Source organism: Ixodes scapularis, unplaced genomic scaffold (assembly GCF_016920785.2).
Source record: "Ixodes scapularis isolate PalLabHiFi unplaced genomic scaffold, ASM1692078v2 PGA_scaffold2__306_contigs__length_199485367, whole genome shotgun sequence".
Taxonomy (NCBI): Eukaryota; Metazoa; Arthropoda; class Arachnida; order Ixodida; family Ixodidae; genus Ixodes; species Ixodes scapularis.
The window spans coordinates 197,450,461-197,472,751 of NW_024609857.1; the positions used below are offsets into that span (position 1 = coordinate 197,450,461).

Here is a 22,291-nt window from a genome sequence, read left to right on the forward strand (position 1 = left end):
CACAATCGGAAGAGGTCGGTCTGAAAAAATGGAAGAATCTTCATATAGCTTGAGTTTCTTGAGGCAAGTCTTCCCCAAGATCACTACCACAAACTGATCGTTCGTGGAGTGACCCTAAAAAATAAATGCAGCATCGTATATTTTTAGTTGCCATTTGTGAAGCACCGATCGTGGAAATATGTTGCACAAACAAAATTGCGAGGTGCTCGATCGTTGGTGACTTCTTTCACTGACGCAAGATGCACGCGGTAACACTACAACCCTCTTTGGTTTAGTGGCGCCCTAGTCTCTCACGCATCGTTCTCAACTCGGCCGACTCAATGCAAGCGAGCTAAGAGCGAGCGAGTCGGTTTTCAATATCAAATACGCGGTAAAAGACGTCTCAAAGTCCCTTGTGCTGGTAATATAGTTCCGTGTTTGTCTCGTCCAACGATCGTACGAGGCGCTCTTCATCGGCGAGACCGAAAGAGACAGGTAATAAATACGATTCAGAGTTTTACAATTTGGAGGCACTCGAAACTTTTCTGACCGATCCGCTCGCTGCCGAGCGAGCGGCAGCGAGGAGCCGACATTCGAACGCCCCGCCGGAGCCGCCGAGCTCGGCGAGCGCGCGGCGACGGCAGCCAGGAGCTTGAACCCCAGCGGTGACGGCTTAGAGCACCCTCAGCGGCGCCACCGAGAAGCACAGGTGCGCCAGCCGGGAGCACCTAACAGTAGGACACGCAGCCTCGCACCCCCAACTTGAACAGCGCATGCGCCGAGGGTTCCCCCGATCGCTGACAGGCGGCGCAGGATGTACGGAACGGCACGCGCTCCGGTGATGGCCTTTCATTTCAACCTGATAGTACGTTTACTCCGGACTCCATGAACCCGATGGCGCAATATCAAAGCGATCAAAGAGCACCGCCGCCATCGCCACCCGGTTTTCTCAGCACTTTGCGCGACACCGGCACTGCAACGGAGGGCACTCGCCTCGGCGTTAGCAATCCGCGAAATAGATTAATTTCTCACTCTTGAAGTCATTCCAAATGATACATGAAAATACTTCGGCGTTGTAGAACATCTGACGACACAACTGTGCCGAGCCCCCGCTCGGCATCGTCTTTGCTCGTGAAGACCTGCTTGTTTGTAGTTGAGACGATGATTCCACATCTTTCGTGCCATTCCTGGAGCTTGCAATAACTTCGAAGGGCAGGGGAATCTTCTCACGAGGACGTTGAAGACACGCAACACCGGAGGCACCAAAGCAATCGCACAAACCGTCGCCATGTTTACTTTTACTTCGTCACTCGCGGCGCGGTAAACTCGTCGCGAGATGTCTTCTGGCTCGGCTAGATAGAAACCAACAGCGGCAAAGTGGCGTATGAACAAACGGCTCTCACATTACGGGCACTATACTCACATACCGCGGTAAACAGGACCGATACCGGCGAAACGGCCATCGGCACACCAGCGAAGGCCGCGGCGGGAGGCAGCGGCACAGGCCGACGCAGCCCCCCTCCCCGTGAGCGTCTGGGTTCGAGATTATTGTTCGCTTTTGCTCCTTGCGGTCGAGGCTAAAAAGAGCACTTCCAGACAAAGGTCTATAGACCGACTCGCGGAGCTGCTCTGTTTACCAAGACGGCCGGAAGGCCGCGCATGCGCGGAAGCTCTGTGGCCAAAATCGGCCCGGCTCTCCGTGTTTTCGCCACTGCGTTGTGTGACGTGCGCTCGCTGTTGACGTTCCAGGGACGCTTTTAGCTTTATTTCTGCGTCGTATTTTCTGACAACGTATGTCGTATGCTATGCCCGACTATTTGAGCTCACTCCCCGAGCCTGGGCAGCGGTATCGAAACACACCTTGCGTGGACGGCGTTGCCTTCGAGGACCCGTACGCCACAAAAACAAGGTCTGCTGGAGTTCCGACGTGAAGTTTTTGCCACCGACGTCAATGGCTCACGTCGTCGTTTACTTAGCTTTTTCGTCAAGCCCAGTCACGGCCGACACGGTGCAGTCCTACAAGTCTCGCGAGGCCTACGATTACTTCGATCCGGTTTCCGCACCGCCGGCGGGATCAGCAGGCTGTGGGTCTGTGGGAGTGTATTTATTTATTGATTAAATACACACAGCGTCTTCGAGTCAAGGTATGATATTTTTCCTACCTTCATGACCACAAGGAATCACAAGCAGTAACGCTTTGTCCGTTCTGCAGTCGTGGCGGTAGCACGCTACAAGTAACGGCGTTACTAGGAACGCGAGGCTTTTTTCAGTGACGTAGTAACCTACTCGTTACTTTTTTGGCACAGTAATGGGTAACGTACTTACGTTACTATTTTAAGCAACGTAGTTACGTTACTCGTTACTGCTTCCCAAGTCTTAAATAAATTACACTTCAATTTTTTCCGTGTTTTTAGGCATCAAGCCATGTGAATTTCTGAGTTTTCTGCGTCGTCTTTGCGTTTTTTCTCGTGAGTACTTAGGTGAAACCGTAAAAACTGGTAAAGTAATTATGTTCAGTTTCTGTATAAACATGATGTTTTTTTATATATGAGCTTATGCATACCTGTATCGTAAAAAAACAGTAAAATGGGTTAAATCATAATTTAAAAAGTAATGCGGAAGTAACGTGCGTTACTTTTTATTGGTAACCCGTTCCTTTTATTTTTAGGTAACGTAGGGAGGTAACGCGTTCATTTTATTCGCAAGTAGGGAGTAACGTATTTCGTTACCTTTTTTTTGGTAACGCCTACAACACTGCCGTTCCGTCGCCGATCCCCTCCTGCCTGGTAGCACGGGCGTAGCGAGCCTCCGACGAGCGCTTGGTCGGTGCTTTGTGCGCGAACACCGTGGGACCGAAATCCCGGAGGTCTCGATCAGACGACGAATTTCCTGCATATAAGCAAGCCTCAGGACGGAGATTGAAATGGAAGCCACACTTGCGTTCAAGAAAATGCTTGCCGCACGAACGGTCGTCCGCCCGAGGCGACTATTATTTTCGACGCACAGATATTATCCGCCTTTTGCGCCTTTCAGAGTCAGCAGAGAACTTGGGGAAACCCACCCCGCTACTTTGCTGTACCTTTCGGTGCAACTAACGGCTACACATCTTTGCGGCATGCTGAAATGCTATGACGCCCATGCAAAACGTGCGCCCTTTTGCCCACACCACACGGCTCCGGCGCGATATCAGCGCCGCCGCAGCTCCGTGACGTCAAGCCCGCGTGTCGGTCTATATCAGCATCGAAACCGCACTCGCTGCCTACGTGGTAGGTGTCTATGACGACCTGGTAATCAGCGTGAATGTGATTATCCTATCCTGCTCGTTGGTCTTGCGACTTCGCCGCGCTCTGAAAAAAAGGAGGCGCAGGTTTTGGCAAAGGCCGAGTTGGTTCTACCGAAACACCGAAGGACAGGTCAGTGCTTTGCTGCCCCGGCGGCGCGCCAGAGATGAAGGCTACTTTCGAAAGTGTCACGAAATCCACGCGACATCCGTCACAACACAGACGCCATGCAACAAGCGCCACGGAGAAACTCACTTGTAATTCCGGATTCCTTTCCTATAATTTCCCAGCGGTTGTTCATGGCGTCCTTATCTAGGTAGTCTGGCTGCGTCTTGTCATATAAAAAAGAAAACAGTCGCACAGTTTTAAGGAACGGCTCCTTTGAGGAAGGCTTCGGGGAGAAATAGGGAGAGCAGACGACGCGAAACAACGCTAAGTCCTTCGGAACGTGAAAGACGCGCGGAGGGCCGGCATGAGCGTTGCCAAGGCATCGAACGTCACTATCTACGGCACCTCCCATTGGCTCCTCTCTTCTGCGTGAGGAGCGGCGTGCTCTGAACCGCGCAAGGAGCGGTTGGCTCTGCGGCGGTGTGCCTCGCCCCGCTGAAACCGAAAACTGGTTTTGGTCGGCAGCCGACCGCGCTGACCGTCGCGGCGCAGGCCTTCGGGACGCCAATGTGGTCGTGCCTTCACCCCTCCGAGCGCTGGTTCGAAATGCGTCGAGGGCTCTGAATTTTCGCTTGTCACGTCAAGGAAGCCTGCCTGTTTCGTAGTAAGCTAGAGCGCGTGCAGACCCGAGAAGTATCATGGGAACCCATTCAACGTAAACATTTTGAGATTCTAGTTGGTCAAGTGTGCATATGAACCAAGTTTAAATGCCTAATTTTTGGAATTTAATTCGGAGCATGAATATTAAAACCCACTCGAAGACACCGGAAAGTACGGACCAAAAACATCGACTGAATGCACCAGAAGGTTAGCAGACGCCCGATTTCCGGGACAAGCATCAAACCTCCTGTGGCTTTCTATTGCGCCCTGGTCGGAGAGCGGCTATGCGCCAGCCCCCTCTGACAGAGATCAGTGGGCGAACTTGTGCCGAGAAACATAAACAAAGACATACCTTGACGGCGACGGAAGGACGACTAACTCGAGCAGCCACGCGAAGCTCCTCTTGTAAGCGCGTGGGTATCTAGAAGTTTCCGGGCTCGATCGAGCAACAAAATTCTCGACTTATGTGGGGAATTTCAGTCACGCGAACGAAAGAAAGATAAAAGCGACAGGCGCTGGCCGGTGTCGAACCCCAGACAGCGGCGTGGGCACGCTGCTGACTCAGCTATTCGCAGGTGGCAGTATCACTTACCTAAAACGCGTCGGTCGACTCACGAAAGCTTCGGCAGCCTACAATGGGAAGCCGTGACCACAAATTTATTGCAATAAACGATATAGGCTCAGCTGGCGCTAGTGTCTACGGGACTTCCGGTTGCAAATTGAAGCAGACAGCAACCCGTCTACTTTTCCAGCCTTCCTGTGTATTCTATGCGATAACGTACGTGATATTTTTGTCTTCGCCAGGGAATGATAGAAATCAGCGTAGTTTCTTTTGTCGTAACGGGTACTATATAGTTTTATTTGCATTATAAAAGTGTAAGTTATTTAGGTAATGCTCTTTTTATTACTCAGCGATGTTTGAGTTAGCAAACATTGAGGTCCAGGTCTATGTTGTACAGCATGATATGTCAAGACAAGCTATCGATTCAAGCAACCAAACAAAAAAATTAAAAAGCAACAAAAAAAAACCAAAAAAAAAGCACTCGGTCACTGTTTTATTTTGGTCATTCATGCACAGTTTGTTACTAGTCCAGTACGTGTCCTTCGTTCCATAACTCCATGCTTCGCTCTCTTCGTCTGTTTTGATTGTTAGATTTTGCATATCATCTTTTTGGTGGTTTGTCAAGCTGATTCACTCTGTGTGCTTCATAGCATTGGCTGTATGCGTAAATACGTACGCAGTGTTCGACGCCTGAATTCTAACGAAAAAACGCTCAACTGATGCGTATTTTTGTACATCCGATTGTAAAACCTTCCAAACTTTTTATTCCGTCAGAGCACTCAGCAATATTGGCTTTTATAATCGAGCGCGAAGAGAAAACTCATTTGCGTTTTCCCTTAGGAATGCATTACCGGAAGTCAAATTTATACTGGTTGATGTCTGCTTCAAATGCAACAGCACACTAGTGCCACCTCAACCTCTAGCATTTATTGTTAAAGGGGCACTGACACATCAAAATCATATTTTTTTTTATTATCCGAAACGATTGAAAACGATGCCGGGACATTACACTCAAAATTTGAAATTTGGGAATTCAGTATCTGTGAAGTAAAAAAAACGATTTCCAAATGCCGAATTCGAAGTTCCCGCGCGATCCGCGCCGGTGCGTTGACGTCAAATATTGCGGAGTCCTGAGAGTTCACTTTCTTTCACGACTCCCTGCTGTTGCCATGGCGACCCAAAAGCGAGGATAAATTGAGCGAGCGCCGGCCGCCGGTGGACCGGTTTTGAGCGGTGTCGTCTGTTTTCCGTGGGTTTTCCGTGGCAAATCCAGGAGACGGCACCACAACGCAGTCCCGATTTTTGGTATTTCAAAAAGAACGGCCGTAGTGCGTTCGCAACTGCGTTAAAAAACATGTTTTAGGATTGCCGTTATTAAATGGTATAGAGTTGTCGCCTACAAAGCTTCTAAATTTCATGATTCTTGACGTCACGAATGAAAACAAGCGAGGAGGCGAGAGGCGGGAGATTCAAACGCCAAAAATAAAAAGGCGCGCGCGCACGCGGGAAAATTTTTTTTTTTCGCGATGCGTTTTTTTTCCGTGTCTATGACTGCAACTTGCATCGTTTTAGACAATAAAAAAATACAATTTTTTGGGTGTCAGTGCCCCTTTAATAACTCTATGGCCATGACTACAGCAGCAGTCGCGTTTGCTTCGGCTTTTTTCCGGAACTTGCGCGAATACCCACCAGGATTGCGACGTCCTATAGCGTGACATTCCGGCTTGTGCGACACGATTCGTTGGCACTTCGGAACCGGTGTATGGACGGGATTAGGCACGCCAGTCTAAGTCGCGTTCGAGTGGTTCCAGGCGCCACGACCGATACGAAGGGCGAAGTAAGAAGGGACGCGATAAACCCCGCCCTGCGTTTCTTAATCTACGACTAGCTCCGCCCCACGCCAACTCATTGCTGCCGAGTCGCCCATTGACTGCACGGGGCGGTGCAGCCTGGGCGTTTGCCAGCTGGTGCGTCTAAAGTGCGCCAAAAGAAACTCACAGATGAACTAGGTTATTTCAAGAAGCCAAGAAACGGATCGTCAGTCTTTACAGGAGTTCTGTGTTCTTAATATTTACTAGGCTAGATATGCCCCGAAAGTAGGACTTAGAACGACAAGTTAGAAAATATTTGCCTCGTATTAAAGTGGAATAACTAGCGGAATGCGCCAATAAGACAAGTATTCTTCGCGTCCAACGCGTGGTTTTGTTTTGCAACCATTTTTAATCTTGTTAGTTCCTTCTTTTCTCTGCCAAAATAAATTTAGTGCAGTGATTCAAATAAAAGTTAAAAATGTAAAAACCAAGATATACTAGGTGGACAGTCATTTAAAATTGAAATTTACTTAATTGTGTTACTTTAGAGGGATCCTTTAGGTGTTAATACAAACCTTTTATTAATTCCTCTAAACCTTCAGTGTGCGCAGGTATAGGTATCACTTGTTTCCGTGCATTAGTCGCTGCGAATTCTTTAAAAAAAACCTTAAAAAATTACTAAAGCATTGCTATTTTTTTGGAATGTCAGATTTAGTTGATCATTCGAAATGTTTTCCATTTAAGTCAAAATTTTCACATGCACCGCAGCTGCCTCGTCCGACGCGCGAGCCTTTATGGCTTACCGGGGCATTAAGTTATAAAAAGTATTTAAATATTAATTGTATTGCCAATTGTATTTTATCTTAAATATACACGATGGAACTCTGTAAATGAAGACTCCGTGAAAGCTTGTTTTGTCACTTGGGATCTGCGATATTGGGGCAATGCAGTGGAGGAGCGATGTGGCCAGTGTCATATTAGTCTTGACCTCGATTGGGTCTTTAAAGTTCGTCATGCAGTGGTGATTAAACAACAGCGCTAATCTACTGTGCTTACCCCCACAGACAGGGGAGACGATTAAATGTCGTAAAAGCAAAACCGAAATATGAAAGATGAACTCATATACATTTTCAGACGGGAATAAGTGGAGCTAGTTGGTTAACATTATGTTGAGCTTCTCCCACCCAATATATGACACGTTTCATGGAAAGCGGCACTCTGATCCAGCACGGACGGGTCTATGCAGGATCTCCGGAACAGAAAGCTCTGGTGCTGGGCGGTGAAGCCTGCATCTGGGGCGAATGGGTGGACGCAACCAACCTGATTAGCCGCACCTGGTAAGAACGTAGAGTTGGTGCTTACTTAGCTGTTCACTGTATTTCCCATGGCTGAAATAAAAAAAAAATATTTGTTTACTACATTTATTATGACCGAAAAACATGGCATTTCTTGTCTGTTGCGAGCTGGCAGTGTTGGCAACTCGTTAAATCTGCGCGAGAGATAAAGGTTTGTGTTGCAATCGTAACGTAACCTCAACTCCTAAACGACCTAAACAGCGATTTTGAAATTTTAGTGATCGACGTGTAGCTTGGAACTTTTCGGAATATATCATGAACATTTTTATTGATGTGGTCACCGTGTATCCATTTCGATTCCATTCGAGAATATTTGATACCTCTCAGGCCGCGGGCAAGTGCTGTAGCCGAGAGGCTTTGGAGTCCGGCCACGTTAGTGAATCCTGACGCTGCTGCCGCAAGGTTCGAGGAGCATCGCTGCAGAATGCTCAGGTGGGTGAGATACATTCGCGTATTTAGGCGTTCGAACTGTTAGTCATATATATGTTCTGCAGGCTTCCAGTTTACGCTACGCGGCGATCATCTCTGGTGAATATTCGCCATGTATACTCTTGGTCACGCAAGGCTTGGTATCGGAAAGAGCAAAACTTGATTGATAACCAGAGAGCGCAGATGAGGATGAATGCGACACACAGTTCTACAAGTTAACACACAAAACCTGATTGAATAACCGCTTCGACTAAAGAGTAAGTTCCGGCAAAATGAGTAAAATAACCGTTAATTTTCGAGTCAAGCTTCTATCAAGGGGCCATATCTCGTCTGCACCACGAACAAAGTGTGATGATGTAAAATGCAGTTAAACTTTAAAACAACATATATGGCTCTATTCAACATTTTCGTGTAGTTTTAGTGAGAAGATTTCTATTCAGTCTTTTACCGGAGAAAATAGAGAGGGTTCCCAAGAAAAACGAACTGCGCTTTAGACCCAGATAAATGAACTAAGCATTACAGAAACCTCAAACTTCGGGAGAATGTGACACTAGCGGTTGGTAGAACGTGGAAGTTTGAGAACATAACATCACCTGGATTAATAGATAAGTGAGAAAAATGAAACTTCTTTACAACTAACCTCCAGCCAAGCCTAATATAATCCGAACAGGAAATGACACTGTGGGGGCCTGTAGTATCTATTTATGTGAAAAAAAAACTTAGTTAGCCTGAAAGAAAACAATATCCTCGTTTTTGCTGAAGTTTTCTTCTTTTTTTTTATTCACTGAAATAGATACTTTATGCTCCCACCGTGTCATTTCTTGTCGGCTCCTATAAATATAGTTTTTGTAAATTTTTTATCAAGGCAACTTCATGTTTTCAAACTTTCGCGTTCTATCCCAGGTGCCAACGTCACGTCCTCACGGAGTTTGAGCTTTCTGCGATGCCTAGTTTGTTTACCCGAGCCAAAAAACAGGATTCTCGTTTATTAATTAACAACCCCCTCTATAGTAACGCGATAGCGTTCAGGAGCTCCTGCCGCAGATAATCCGTCGTCGGCGTCGGTGGAACCAAAATATTCCGGCATGCACCTGGTGACGTCACGTGGGACGTCACGAGGGCCACATTTTCCCGCTATATCTGGCGGGAAACTTTTGCGCTGAATTTGGCAGAAACATTTGCCGATAAATTTAAAAGGTCGATAGGGTGATGACATCACAGCCATATCTGACGTCACGCGTGACGTCACACGCAACGTCATGCGTATGACGTGTGCCACATGACCTTGGGCAGGAATTTCACACAACCCACAACGCTCATGTGTGACTTCACGTGACACGTGACGGTACTAACTAGAGTACGTATATGCACTCTTGCACGCCTTGAGAACGAGAGCGGATTTATTTGAAAGGGCTTTGCGAACGAGGCCCGACAACGCTATCGTGTTCCACTCTTAAAGGCGAAGCTTCAGCGTCCCCCTGGATTTGGTATTTCCTAAAACCGGGGTCACACTGCTCGTGCATCATACAAAAAGACAGTCTGCAAACACGACTTACCGCAATATTCGTGGTTCAAATGCCGCGTGCCAAGTTTATCCTTGAACCCATTGCCATGTGGCATTCAAAGCAGATATTTCAGGGTGACTCGCGTTCGAATTGGCTTTAGGAAAGACAAAGAAACCTCTGGGACGCTTAAAGGAGCGATGCAACAATTTTTGTACTTTGCGCAAATACCGCTTAAAACGGACCCCTAACGTTAATGACCTATGAAACACGCGTTCGTTCTTCACCCCACGCAATAGAAGTCCCAGAAACAAATTTAAGAAAAACGAGCAACGTTCACCCCCTCAACTCGCAGCCAGAACAAGCGGCCACGTGATCTGGAGCCGATTATATGCCGCCAGTGTGGATCATAGCCACGCGCTGGGGTTGGCAAAGCGCAGGACACGCGCTGAGTTCCAGACATTGTTATGACTCGGCTGTTGTCGTCGTTGCAGCGATTGGACACGGGTCACAACCCGAATGCTTCTCGAGCTAGCAATTATCACGAGCCCAAGTCGAGTGCTCACGCAATGCTCGGGTCCAATCTATGAACCGCATTCAAATATCGTCACTTGGGTGTACCGCGATCCCCGAGTTACGTCATCAAATTTTTCAAAGGAGAGATTGAATGAAAATGATCGCTTTGGTCCTTGAAATTACACCGCAACAAAGGAGTTTCTTGGCCAGTGGCGTTGCGTGTGGGTATCCTTGAGTCCCAGGTGTGCCAGCAAGCTCGTGTAGAGTGAAAAACATTCCAACTGAATATCGTTGCACCGGTCCTTTAAGCTTCGCTTTTAAGAGGAAATACCAACTCTGCACTCAAAATACACAAACAATAGCACGAAGGAAAAGTATTTTCCTCCTTATTTACGTGACTCAGCATTGGAGGGAATTACTACTGTAAGAAGACAAGGGGTAGTATTATTTCTAAAGAAATAATTCTTTGGAGTCGGGTCGGCAGCTCGAGTTAAATAATTTTATTAAACGAATGTCTCCATAAAAATGGGCTTCGCACTCATGTAGTCAACTTAACCCGTCGTCGAATCAGAGTAATACGAGGATTGCATTGGTGTGGAGTAGCCGAGCCGTGATCAACCAGTCAGTGGGTGCCCTGTCTCGTGAAGGGGACTAGAGCTCAAGCAAAATGAGCACGGGCCTGTGGCGCGTGATTTTCTTCAATCTTCGTTCATTGCATACTTCGAAGCCCAGTCAGTACGGCGTTTTTGGTCGACGGTTATCAGTGGGACAACGCTTCTATTTAAAGGCGAGCATTTGTGAGCCTTAACGTTCTATTGTATCGCCTCACATAAAAATACATTAAACTTGCAATGGTAGAAAGAGCCACCAAAGCCGCAAAAACACGCGGCCTCAGAATATGCGCGCGTGCGCCATGCCAAAGAGCGTAGACCGGTTCCGAGATTGGTGGCTATCAACATCCGGCTGTCAGTCGAGCAGCTGAGCATAGCGCTGTCAAACATGAAAAGAGAATAGCACGAATGTGGTACGGGAAACGCCAGCACGCTCGTGCTATGGCGTTCGCCGCTGTGGATACCCTTGTCTCCCCGAGAATAATCTGAATATATTTTATATGTATAAAAAAATCCCGCTCTTGTGATACAAAGGTAGGCACTGATCATATTAACACTGCCTGAAGGCAGATATCGTATATGCGTTCTGGAACGCTCTTAGTCAACAATTGGCAGAACGCACTTGGTTTGTCGATTCATCACATCTTTTGTCTGCTTTAGTGAATAGTTATTTTGCTCTTTTCATTTCTAAGCAACAATGCTCACTACTAAATACAAATTTAACGGGAGCCCGAAATCATGCACCTGATAGAAAATCCAATTATATCAAAATTAAAAGCCAAGTTCATAAATCTCGATGTTTGTCTTTCGCCCTGGAGCTCACCAATACGAAGTACTGATAACCAGACCACTTTTCATTTTTCTAGGCGAGGCCTCCACGCCGAGCCCCAAAATGGCCCCGGTTTCTGCGAGTGCGATCACCTTGTCTGACGTCAAGGCTGCTCCGCGGAGCGCTGGGCATGTCCTTGGAAGATTGCGAGACAACATGAAGGAAATGAGATATATTAAACAAATATCTGTCCATGAAGATCCTTACTTTGATCACGTCCACTCAGAGGCTTTCACAATCACCTTTTCCCACTTGGAACGACCTCCAATAGGGGGCATTCACTGGACGCCATGTTTGAGGGCGATGTTTACCCTTACAAAGATATGTATGGACACTCCTATAGTCCGTTGCAACCTAAAAGAAAGAAGGGCGAGGGTAAGACGGGCCGGGGAGTAGGAAGCAGACGGAACGCTAGAGGGGAGAGGGGGAAACCTCCTCCTCTCTTCAGCGTTCCGTCTGCTTCCTCCTCCCCCGCCCGTCTTACCCTCGCCCTTCGTTCTTAGGTTGCAACGGACTATAGGACGTTCTATAGAGCAGCGTCCATAGGCAGAACATAAGGCATCTATAGGCAGACCACGACTGCTGTTGCCTTCATGAAGTCGTTCTATGGCTGCCTTATAGAATATTGGCCCGCGGGCGTCCCATGGACGTCCTATTGACGATGTGAGGTCATCCTATGCCCTCTCTATAGTAAGACACTATATAGAATTCATACCGTCTACACACGATCTATACAGAGCCTGCAGAGAACCCATATGGGGTTGACAGAAAGTCCATACGGGGTCCACAGGGAAGCCATACAGGGTCTAAACATGGTTCTCATGGGGTCTGCAGAGAGGCCATACAGGGTCTAAACATGGTCCTCATGGGGTCTACAGAGAAGCCATACAGGGTCTAAACATGGTCCTCATGGGGTCTACAGAGAAGCCATACAGGGTCTAAACATGGTCCTCAAGGGGTCTGCAGAGAAGCCATACAGGGTCTAAACATGGTCCTCATGGGGTCTGCAGAAAAGCCATACAGAGTCTAAACATGGTCCTCATGGGGTCTACAAAGAATCCATACAGGGTCTAAACATGGTCCTCATGGGGTCTACAAAGAAGCCATACAGGTACTAAATATGGTCCTCATGGGGTCTGCAGAAAAGCCATACAGGGTCTAAACACGGTCATCATGGGGTCTGCAGAGAAGCCATACAGGGTCTAAACATGGTCCTCATGGGTCTGCAGAGAAGCCATATAGGGTCTAAACATGGTCCTCATGGGGTCTGCAGAGAAGCCATACAGGGTCCAAACATGGTCCTCATAGGGTCTACAGAGAAGCCATACAGGGTCTAAACATGGTCCTCATGGGGTCTGCAGAGAAGCCATACAAGGTCTAAACATGGTCCTCATGGGGTCTGCATAGAAGCCATGCAGGGTCTAAACATGGTCCTCATGGGGTCTACAAAGAAGCCATACAGGGTCTAAATATGGTCCTCATGGGGTCTCCAGAAAAGCCATACAAGGTCTTAACATGGTCCTCATGGGGTCTGCAGAGAAGCCATACAGGGTCTAAACATTGTCCTCATAGGGTCGACAAAGAAGCCATACAGGGTCTAAACATGGTCCTCATGGGGTCTGCAGAGAAGCCATACAGAGTCTAAACACGGTCCTCATGCGGTCTGCAGAGAAGCCATACAGGGTCAAAACCTGTACCTCATGATGTTTGCAGAGAAGCCATACAGGGACTAAACATGGTCCTCATGGGGTCTGCCGAAAAGCCACACAGTGTCTAAACATGGTCCTCATGGGATCTGGAGAGAAGCCATACAGGGTCTAAACATGGTCCTCATGGGGTCTGCAGAGAAGCCATACAGGGTCCAAACATGGTCCTCATGGGGTCTGCAGAGAAGCCATACAGGGTCTAAACATGGTCCTCATGGGTCTGCAAGAAGCCATACAGGGACTAAACATGGTCCTCATGGAGTCTGCAGAGGAGCCATACAGGGTATGGCTTCTCTCCAGTATTTTAGAGCGCAGCTCTTAGGCGCCCGTTTCCGGCTTGAGCGACGTTGGCGTCGCCGTCGCCGTCGCCGTCGGCGTAACCGCGTGGTGCATTATGGGTAAATTTCCCCGCTAAATCTAGCGGAAAAATTTCCCCCTAAATCTAGCGGAAAAGTTTCCCCGCTAAATCTAGCGGAACAATTTCCCCACTAAACCTGTCGGAAAAATTTCCCCCCTAAATGTAGCGGAAATATTTTCCCGCTAAATCTAGTGGAAACATTTCCCCGCTAAATCTAGCAGAAAACTTTCCCCGCTAAATCTATCGGAAAGATTTCCCCCGCTAAGTTTAGTGGAAAAATTGGCTATTGGAGGAAATCAAAAGACTATAAAATTTATAACCTTTTGATTGCCTCCTGTAGCCAATTAGCATTAACATGTAGATACACTAGCAATATACCGACAATAACCAATGGAATGGCAAAAAGTTGACGGTGGCGAAATGGCTATCCAGGTAAACAGGATGACGTCTCAATGACGATTAACATCTGTAGCTTGCTCATTAACTACTTGTAGACACCTATTGCCACTTGGTGATAATTTGTCTTTCAAATGGCATTAACCATTTTCATGGGGGTAAGTCTTTTTGTAGGGGGTAGCAAGACGCAGGGACGCCGCAGTGTGAACATCCAGGGTCAGGAATTGCGTCATTCTCATCTGTTGGCTTGTAGAACTTGGCACACCAAAAGGGAGTCACCATAATCTCAGTCTGGAGCCTGTGTAGTGCCAGTTGCTCCCATCGTGGAAGCCCGCGAGGGATCGAGTTGGGGTAAGCAGGTAGGAGCGCTGCTAGTCGCGCTTTTCGTGCTCTTTGTTCTTTCTTCTTTCTGGTTAGATTAAGCCCTCGTCAGGTGGAACGTCCCGTGGAACGGGCGAGGGGACCGGGCCTTGTGAGGGCTGAGTATTTGCCTGTAGCAGTGCCCTCGCGGCAGCGTCCGCGCGCTCGTTCCCTAAGACGCCTGCGAGGCCCGGAATCCACGCGATGCTGATTGTTTGTCGAGCCCCGGCTTGACGAACCAGTTCGCGCATGCGTGCAACTGTAACGTTGCATGTGCTCAACTGCTGTAGTGCACGCACCGCCTCTTGGGAGTTGGTGTATATTCGAGTTTCTGTAGTTTCTGCTCGTGGCATGTTCGTGGCTGTTTCAACGGTGAACAAAACTGCCAGAAGTTGTGCCATGCAACTGCTCCGTGTACATGCGGTAAGCTTGTGGTTCGTCTCTTTGCCTGTAGGGGAATGCCACGCGATCGCAGTGCGGCCGTTGTTGTCTCTCGCCGCGTCCGTGTAGAAGACATCCACGTTCGAGGCAAGCTTGCTGACTTCAGCGCGGTGGATGGCTACTTGTGTAGCACGTCGTCCAGGGCGGTCAGGTCGTTGATTACTGGGGAGGGGCTTGATGGAGTGACTGCCTCTGCATCCCAAGGTGGCGTCGGTGTAGGCATGAGTGGGCCGTCAATTAGGTCGGAACAGCCAATCGAGGCAAGAAAAAAGCGAAAGCCGTTTACAACTCCCTGTAATACCGAATTGGAGCGCAGCTCTTGAGGAGGAGGGAAGGGTACTGGAGGTGAAGTGATCGGGGGGGGGAGGGTCATGTGACCTTGGGGGTCACGTGACGATGCCGATGATGTCATCAGTGACATCACTGACGACGTCATCCGTGATGATGACGATGCCGATGCGGATGCCGGTGACGTCATCAGTGACGTCACTGATGACGTCATCAGTGATGATGACGATGCGGATGCCGGTGAGGTCATCAGTGACGTCACTGATGACGTCATCAGTGACGTCACTGATGACGTCATCAGTGATGATGACGATGCGGATGCCGGTGAGGTCATCAGTGACGTCACTGATGACGTCATCAGTGACGATGACGATGCGGACTCCGATGACGTCATCAGCGACGATGACGATGCGGATGTCGGTGACGTCATCAGTGACGTCACTGATGACGTAATCTGTGATGATGACGATGACGATGCGGATGCCGGTGACGTCATCAGTGACGTAACTGATGACGTCATCAGTGATGATGACGATGACGATGCGGATGCCGGTGAGGTCATCAGTGACGTCACTGATGACGTCATCAGTGATGATGACGATGACGATGCGGATGCCGGTGACGTCATCAGTGACGATGACGTCATCGGGGAGGTCACGTGACCTCGGGGGGTCGCGTGACTTTGGGTGTCACGTGACCTTGGGGGTCACGTGACCCTGGAGGAGGGGTCACGTGACCTTGGGGGCCACGTGACCTTGGGCTGACCTTGGGGGTCGCGTGACCTTGGGGTGACCTTGGTTACGCCGACGGCGACGCCGACGCCGCTCAAGCCGGGAACGGACCCCCAAGAGCTGCGCTCTAAAATTCGTCCGTGAAGAGTGCGAGATATTCGCCAAGCTTGACTTATCCGCATCTCCTCGGCAATCTCACGGATGGTGTTCATTTGAGCGGTTCTTTCTAGCTGTTCAACTGGTGTGAAGCGGGGGAGCCCTGTAACGACCCGCATGGCCGCTCTCAGCATGGTTACTAGTGTGGTTTCTTGAATCTTCGTAAGGAGGAGGTAGTTCAGTCCGTACACTACCTTTGAGATTAGGAGGGTACGGACGAGTGTCCGGAGGAGATCATCCTGTGCATTCCAGGCCTTACTCGAGATAGCCTTGAGCAAGCCTAGGCCCTCCTTCCACTGCGATTTTACTTTCCGAAGCCAGGTGACTGCACCGCCTTTGTGGTTAAATGGAACCCCGAGGATTTGACGGAGTTATTCTCTGTGATGGGGATTCCATCCACCCTCAGTTGGATGTCGGTACGGGCGCTCCTACGTCGGTTGGGTGCAACCATGTACGTGGTCTTCTCCTTAGATAACTCCAACCCTGATCGGAGGGCGAAGGTCATGACAACGTCAAGCGCGCTCTGCATGTAGCGTTGTTGGCTATCCGCCCCACCTGCCGTCGTCCACAGGGTGACGTCATCCGCATAAATGGTGAAGCGAATTTGTGGGACGGCTTCAAGGGCGAGAGCCAGGTCAACCATGGCGATGTTGAATAGTAGCGGCGACAAAACCGCCCCCGTGGAACACCAATATTGTTTGTTCTGCATTGGCCTTTGGCTTGTCCGATAGAAACCTGGAACGTGCGATCCTGCAGAAATGTTTTGATGAAATTCAGGAGTCGGCCCTGTATGTTTCGTTTCTTTGCGGCGGCCACGACAGTGCTGTGTGGTATCGAATCAAATGCCTTCCGTAGGTCAATGGCCACGAGCGTACGCGGTTGGCTTTTAAAAAACCGGCGCTCGTAGAGATCATGATGTATCATGAGCAGGCTGTCTTGTGCCGAAAGGTGAGGTCTGAAGCCCGTGTGCATGGGATGGAAGGCACCCGTCGATTCAAGAATTCATGTCAGGCGTGTGGCTACCATACGTTCTAAAACTTTGCAAAGGTTGGACGTCAAGGAGATCGGATGGAGGTTAGCCTCCGCGTGTGGTGTCGTGCCGGGCTTTGGGATGGGGATCACTGTAGACCTCTCCCAGTCGGATGGGAGTTCACCCTTCACCCAAATGGTGTTGAATGTGTCAAGGAGCTCCTTCATGGCATCTTGTGGAAGGTTCCAGAGCGTGGTGATGGTTGCACAGTCTGGTCCAGGTGCCGACTTTGCTCGTGCCGCACCAAGAGCGTCCAGGAGTTCTGCGGCGGCTGTTCGTGCACGATGGTTTCCCGGGCGTAGACATAATCGATTAGAAAAATGGTTTGTCGGCATATTTTGACTGTTTTTCGGCGTACCGATGTCGTCTGCTTTGCAGTTCCTTATTGTTACCGCTCCAGTTTTGTTTCTGCGACTGTCACCGCCTGCGGAACGCGCTCCGCTTTTGAGTCGAAAAGGTTGTCATCTAAAGACGCCGGCTCTCGGCGCCGTACGCTCGTTCGTTGGCGCAGTTGGCATCGCGACCGCTTGCAACATCACTTATCCCCCGTGCGATATACGCCGTCGTAATGTTTGAAAACCTTTGGCTTCGCCGCATTTCCATAGGAACTAAGCCTTTTCTTTCTTTACTTTTTCCTCAGGTAAGTTTGTTCTTTACGAATTTTACAAAAAGTCCACCATCTGCGGGAAACGCTGCACAAAGTCGTAGCCCGATAGGTTAAGAAACTGAATTTGGCGGTCGATTTAAAGAGCCTAGCCACTCCCTGATACACCCAGTAGTATCGTCCGCTTTTTGTGCAGAGTGTTGTCAAGGTCAGGCGTTTGGCCGCCGAATGCCAGCTTCATATGCTAGTCTTAACAATGGTTGCCTTAATCATTTTTCGCTTTCCGAAATCACCGGCTTTTCACGAACGGTGACCTAGCCTTCGAGAAAGGGAGGAAGAAATGCCGCGGAGAGTACGCTGTTTCCGTTAGCTAACAATTAACGGCCAGACGAGTTTTACAACGCGGAACCCACCGCGTAGTGCATGACCCCTTGAGACCGAAAAGCAGCTGGTGAACCGGACTTCATCGCGCACGTTATCACTGCCTCTAAGTGTACCTTCTTTGCTATTCTGCTTTACTTTCGCCATGTGACTAACTTTTTTTACCCACAAGCTGAGCTGTCTTTGAAGTAGGCTCTTGATAGACTATATTTTGTTCGTCATCGGTAGTTATATCTGGGCCTTACTTTCGGTAGCGTTAATTTTACTACCAATAATTCTCCACCACTTCTTGTAGTTTTTGGCAGTTTATCAGATGAGACAAACAGTCAAACAAGATAGTGATAACCAAGATTTACATAAAACAAAATTACTTCTCGATGAGGCAGTTATGACCGCTTTAAATATCTCGAAGCTTGACTTTTTAGGTTTCATAAAAATACGGGTGCTGTGTTCTGTGGTTCTATCGGCGATTGGTTCACTCCAAATCAACTCGGTGACAAATAAAAAAAAAAAAAATAGACGTGACGTGTTCGCGCGAGTACTGTAATTTTGGGTCGATCATTCTTTCTTTAAACTTTGCTTTCATTTTTAACATAAGCGAAGTAATTTTTGGTTATTAGGCATTAAAAATGAACTGTTCGAAAAGTGCTGTACTGTGTACATGACACTAATCATGTGATCTCACTTCGTAATTGCCAAGAGGAAGGTAATTGTGAATTCCTGATTCAGGTTGGAGTGAATGTGCTTAAAAATATTACTTGTCTCTATTAAGTGTGCCATTTGATTGTGTAAATAAGGCTCTTGCAAAACTGTGTACACAGGCACGACTCAACATGCTAACTGTTTCTTATAGCCAGCCTACCCTGGATGAGAGAGACACCGACGAGTCTACTACTGATGACGCTCCTGGCAGCACCGAGGACACCAGACCAGCAACGTCTCAGTCATCAGTTATCCACAGACCAAGAAGAAAGCGAACAAGATGTGCAGAGACGCAGGAGAAGATCGACCAGGCCCTAGCAAAGATGATAGCTGTCAACATGTTGCCCTTGAGATTCACAACAAGTTCCGGATCCAGGAACTTTATGGAGGTGGTCGAGCCAAGTTATAAAGCACCTTCGATAACTACGTTAAAAAGCCGCATGTGGTTGCTGCATGAGCAACTAAAAGAGAAGGTGACGTTTCAAGTCAACTCCGCATCAGCCGTAGCACTCACCTCTGACTGTTGGACGTCTAGGGCGCAGGACTCCTACATTACAGTAACTGCGCATACCTTGAACAATGACTGGAAAGCGCAATCCTTCGTATTGGCAACAGAGGAGATGGATCAGCGACACATAGCAGAAAACCTTATGATACGTATGCAGCAAGTAATCTTGGACTGGAACCTCGACTGCAAGGTTACAGCTGTAGTCACAGATAATGCAGTCAATTGCACAAACGCGGTAGAAGGCCTCCCGAGCCTTTTAGAGTCGAAGGATCTGACTTGCGCAACACATAGTCTTCATCTAAGCGTGAACAAGGGGGGCATGAATGTCCACGAAATTGAATTCCTCTGCAAAAGACTGGGAAATTGGTGGCTCACTTCAAGCACTCGACAATAGCGAGCGACGGGCTCAGTAGAAGGCAGGAGCAGCTTGGGTTACCCCCAGAGCGCCTAACGCAAAGCTGTCCTACGAGATGGAACTCGACGTACCAAATGCTCACAAAACTCATCAAAAATCTACCAGCAATTCAGAGCGTGCTTGCTGATTGCACAGTCGTAACAGCGAGAGTAGCGCGGGTGCTTGAAATATGTGAGCAGGAATGGAACGCCATCCGCGAACTGTGTTACGTTCTCAAGCCACTTAGCTACTTCAGTACTGTGCAGCGACACCGCATCTCCAGTGTCCATGGTTCGCCCTGTGATGAGGGCACTCGTGTTGAAGCTCGAGCCCCAATTAACTGATGACCTCCTGCTAGGAAGGTTCAAGGAAGTTGTTCGGGTGGAGATCATTCGACGATTCTCCATGGAGTGGGGCCCACGGGAAAGCGCGGTGTGCGCTCGTCAAAGGGCTTCGTTTTTAGATCCCAGGTACAAATACCTGCAGTGTTAGGAGTCCAGTGCCAGGCAAGAAACCCGTACTAACATTTGTCACATGTTGAGAGACACGACACCTTCGGTCGGCGAAGACGGGGCGAGCACGAGTCAACCGCAAGCAACCGCGCTCGACCGACTGTTTAACACCCAGCCGTCTTCCAGCAGCCTGTCCACGCAGTTCGAAGCTTACCTGTCGGAGCCACAGCTGAGGCACAACTTGGACGCTCTCAAATGGTGGAGGGATCACGAGTACAAGTTCCCAGCAGTCCCGCAACTTGCGATGAAGTACACATGTGCATCCCTGCCTCTTCCGCGAGCTCCGAGCGCGTTTTTTCTACGGCCGGGAATATAGTTACAGCTAAGGGAAGCTGCCTTCTACCGGAAAACGTCAGTTCGCTGGTGTTTCTGTATAAAAATAGGTCGTACTTTGACAGCTAGAATGTCGGATCGCTCTTCAAAAATCTACAACATTGATGAAGAATTGCTAAGACAGTTTGAATAACCTTTTAGAACATTACTTTCTTATGTTGTATATTTGTAGCATTTCGTCATTTTTTATCATTCTGTAAACTGCGCAAGACGTTTCCTGAACGAAATATGTTGTTACACGAGTAAGATAAAGATGGCATTGTAAACGTTTTATGCGACAAATCAGTACAATGAATTCCGCATTCAGTCTAGATATAAAAATGCAAGCGACGTCCAGCCGCTAAGAGAAATTACTCCATGTACGTTTTTTTGTTTTTTTTTTTGTCAAAGGAATGTTGACGTTCAACATTACGAAAATAAAGGGAAAAAGATCCTAGGAAAATACAAAGGACAGAAAAGGGTAGCACAGTCTGCGTCCTCTTCCCTGTCCTTTGTCGTGTTTTAGCGCTGGTATTTTGTCATCATTTATAACTAGGGCTCCGTGTTTTCGGAGTTTATTTTTCATGAAATTCGGAGTTTTTTTTTTTTTAGTTTATTTTGTAAAACAAAATTCGGTGTTTATCGGAGTTCATTTTTCGTAAATCCCAATTCTCCGAAATTCGGAGATTAATTTCGCAGTGTTTGCTATTAAAAATAATAGTTAATAACCGGATGCAAACGAATGCCAGATAAAAAAATTAAACGCGCTTGTATCAATTAAGAATTCTTCAGTTGAATTTGGCGTTGGTGTCATTGACAATACTAATTTCTCCCACGACAAAAGTCGCACACAAGTGTGGCTTCGATAAACGTCGATTCCTTAAAATCAACAAACTGCCGGAGGTAGCCGCAAGGAAGCTCGTAGTCATCCCATCAATCTATACCGCGGCCGCGCGAGGTGGAGTCGTAAAGGATGTAATAGAGAAGTTTCAACTGCCCCTCTTCCCTATACAATCTCTATGGTCCATAGCTTTCACTGTTACTCCCACGAAACATACCTTCCCCTTTCTCTAAATCCCAAATCCCATGGCCCAAACTGGAAACCACTTTCGTCGTGACACGAATGGTACGATGACCTGATTCCCTGAACCAACCTTGACGAGACAAGCCGTAAGACCCCCTTTGACAACGGTCCGTTTTTTTTGTTTTTTTTTTTTTGTTTTTTTTTTTTGCTGGGGGGGGGGGGGGGGGTGGAATGGCAACATAACAATTCGGAGTTGATCTGATAAATCCGAATTGACAAAAATTTTACCGGCGGGTGTTTTTGGAGTTTTTCGGATTTATCCGAAAACACGGAGCCCTATTTATAAGCAACTTGCGCAACTTTCAACAGTGATTCAACTTTCACTGGTACTTGTGCATCAAGCTTGTTTTTTTTTTTTTTTTGTGCATATCCTAATTAACGCGAGAATTACACAAGGTATATTCGTAGTATAGTTATGTTCATCTTTAAAAAAAGTTGTATATCTGATTTTGTGTGCGTATACGATATTGGGTTGATATGAAAAATTGAGATAACACTGAAATGGTGTAACGGGTGAATGTGTAGAAAAAATTGATATTTCGTTTTGTATTAGAGCTGACCAAAAAGCAGTGTCACTAACGTTCCATTGCAATATCACCGTCCTCTCCAGGAACCTGATTGGTGTATTAGACTTACATTTATGTTTCAGGTACGCATTATTTTTCTCAGAGCTGGCGCAGAAAAG

The 22,291-nt window shown here is 47.9% G+C and overlaps 1 protein-coding gene across 1 annotated transcript in view; it reads left to right on the forward strand.

Moving 5' to 3' along the window:
• The window catches only part of LOC8028519 (beta-hexosaminidase subunit alpha), a 116,794-nt gene extending 104,953 nt beyond the window's left edge, over nucleotides 1–11,841 (forward strand). Inside the window, exons 11-13 of the mRNA XM_040208932.3 lie at nucleotides 7,648–7,738; nucleotides 8,084–8,188; nucleotides 11,681–11,841. Coding sequence (XP_040064866.1) covers nucleotides 7,648–7,738; nucleotides 8,084–8,188; nucleotides 11,681–11,744 — 260 coding nt within the window. The 3' untranslated portion in view covers nucleotides 11,745–11,841. The remainder of the gene's footprint in view (nucleotides 1–7,647; nucleotides 7,739–8,083; nucleotides 8,189–11,680) is intronic.
• Nucleotides 11,842–22,291: the final 10,450 nt, after the last annotated feature.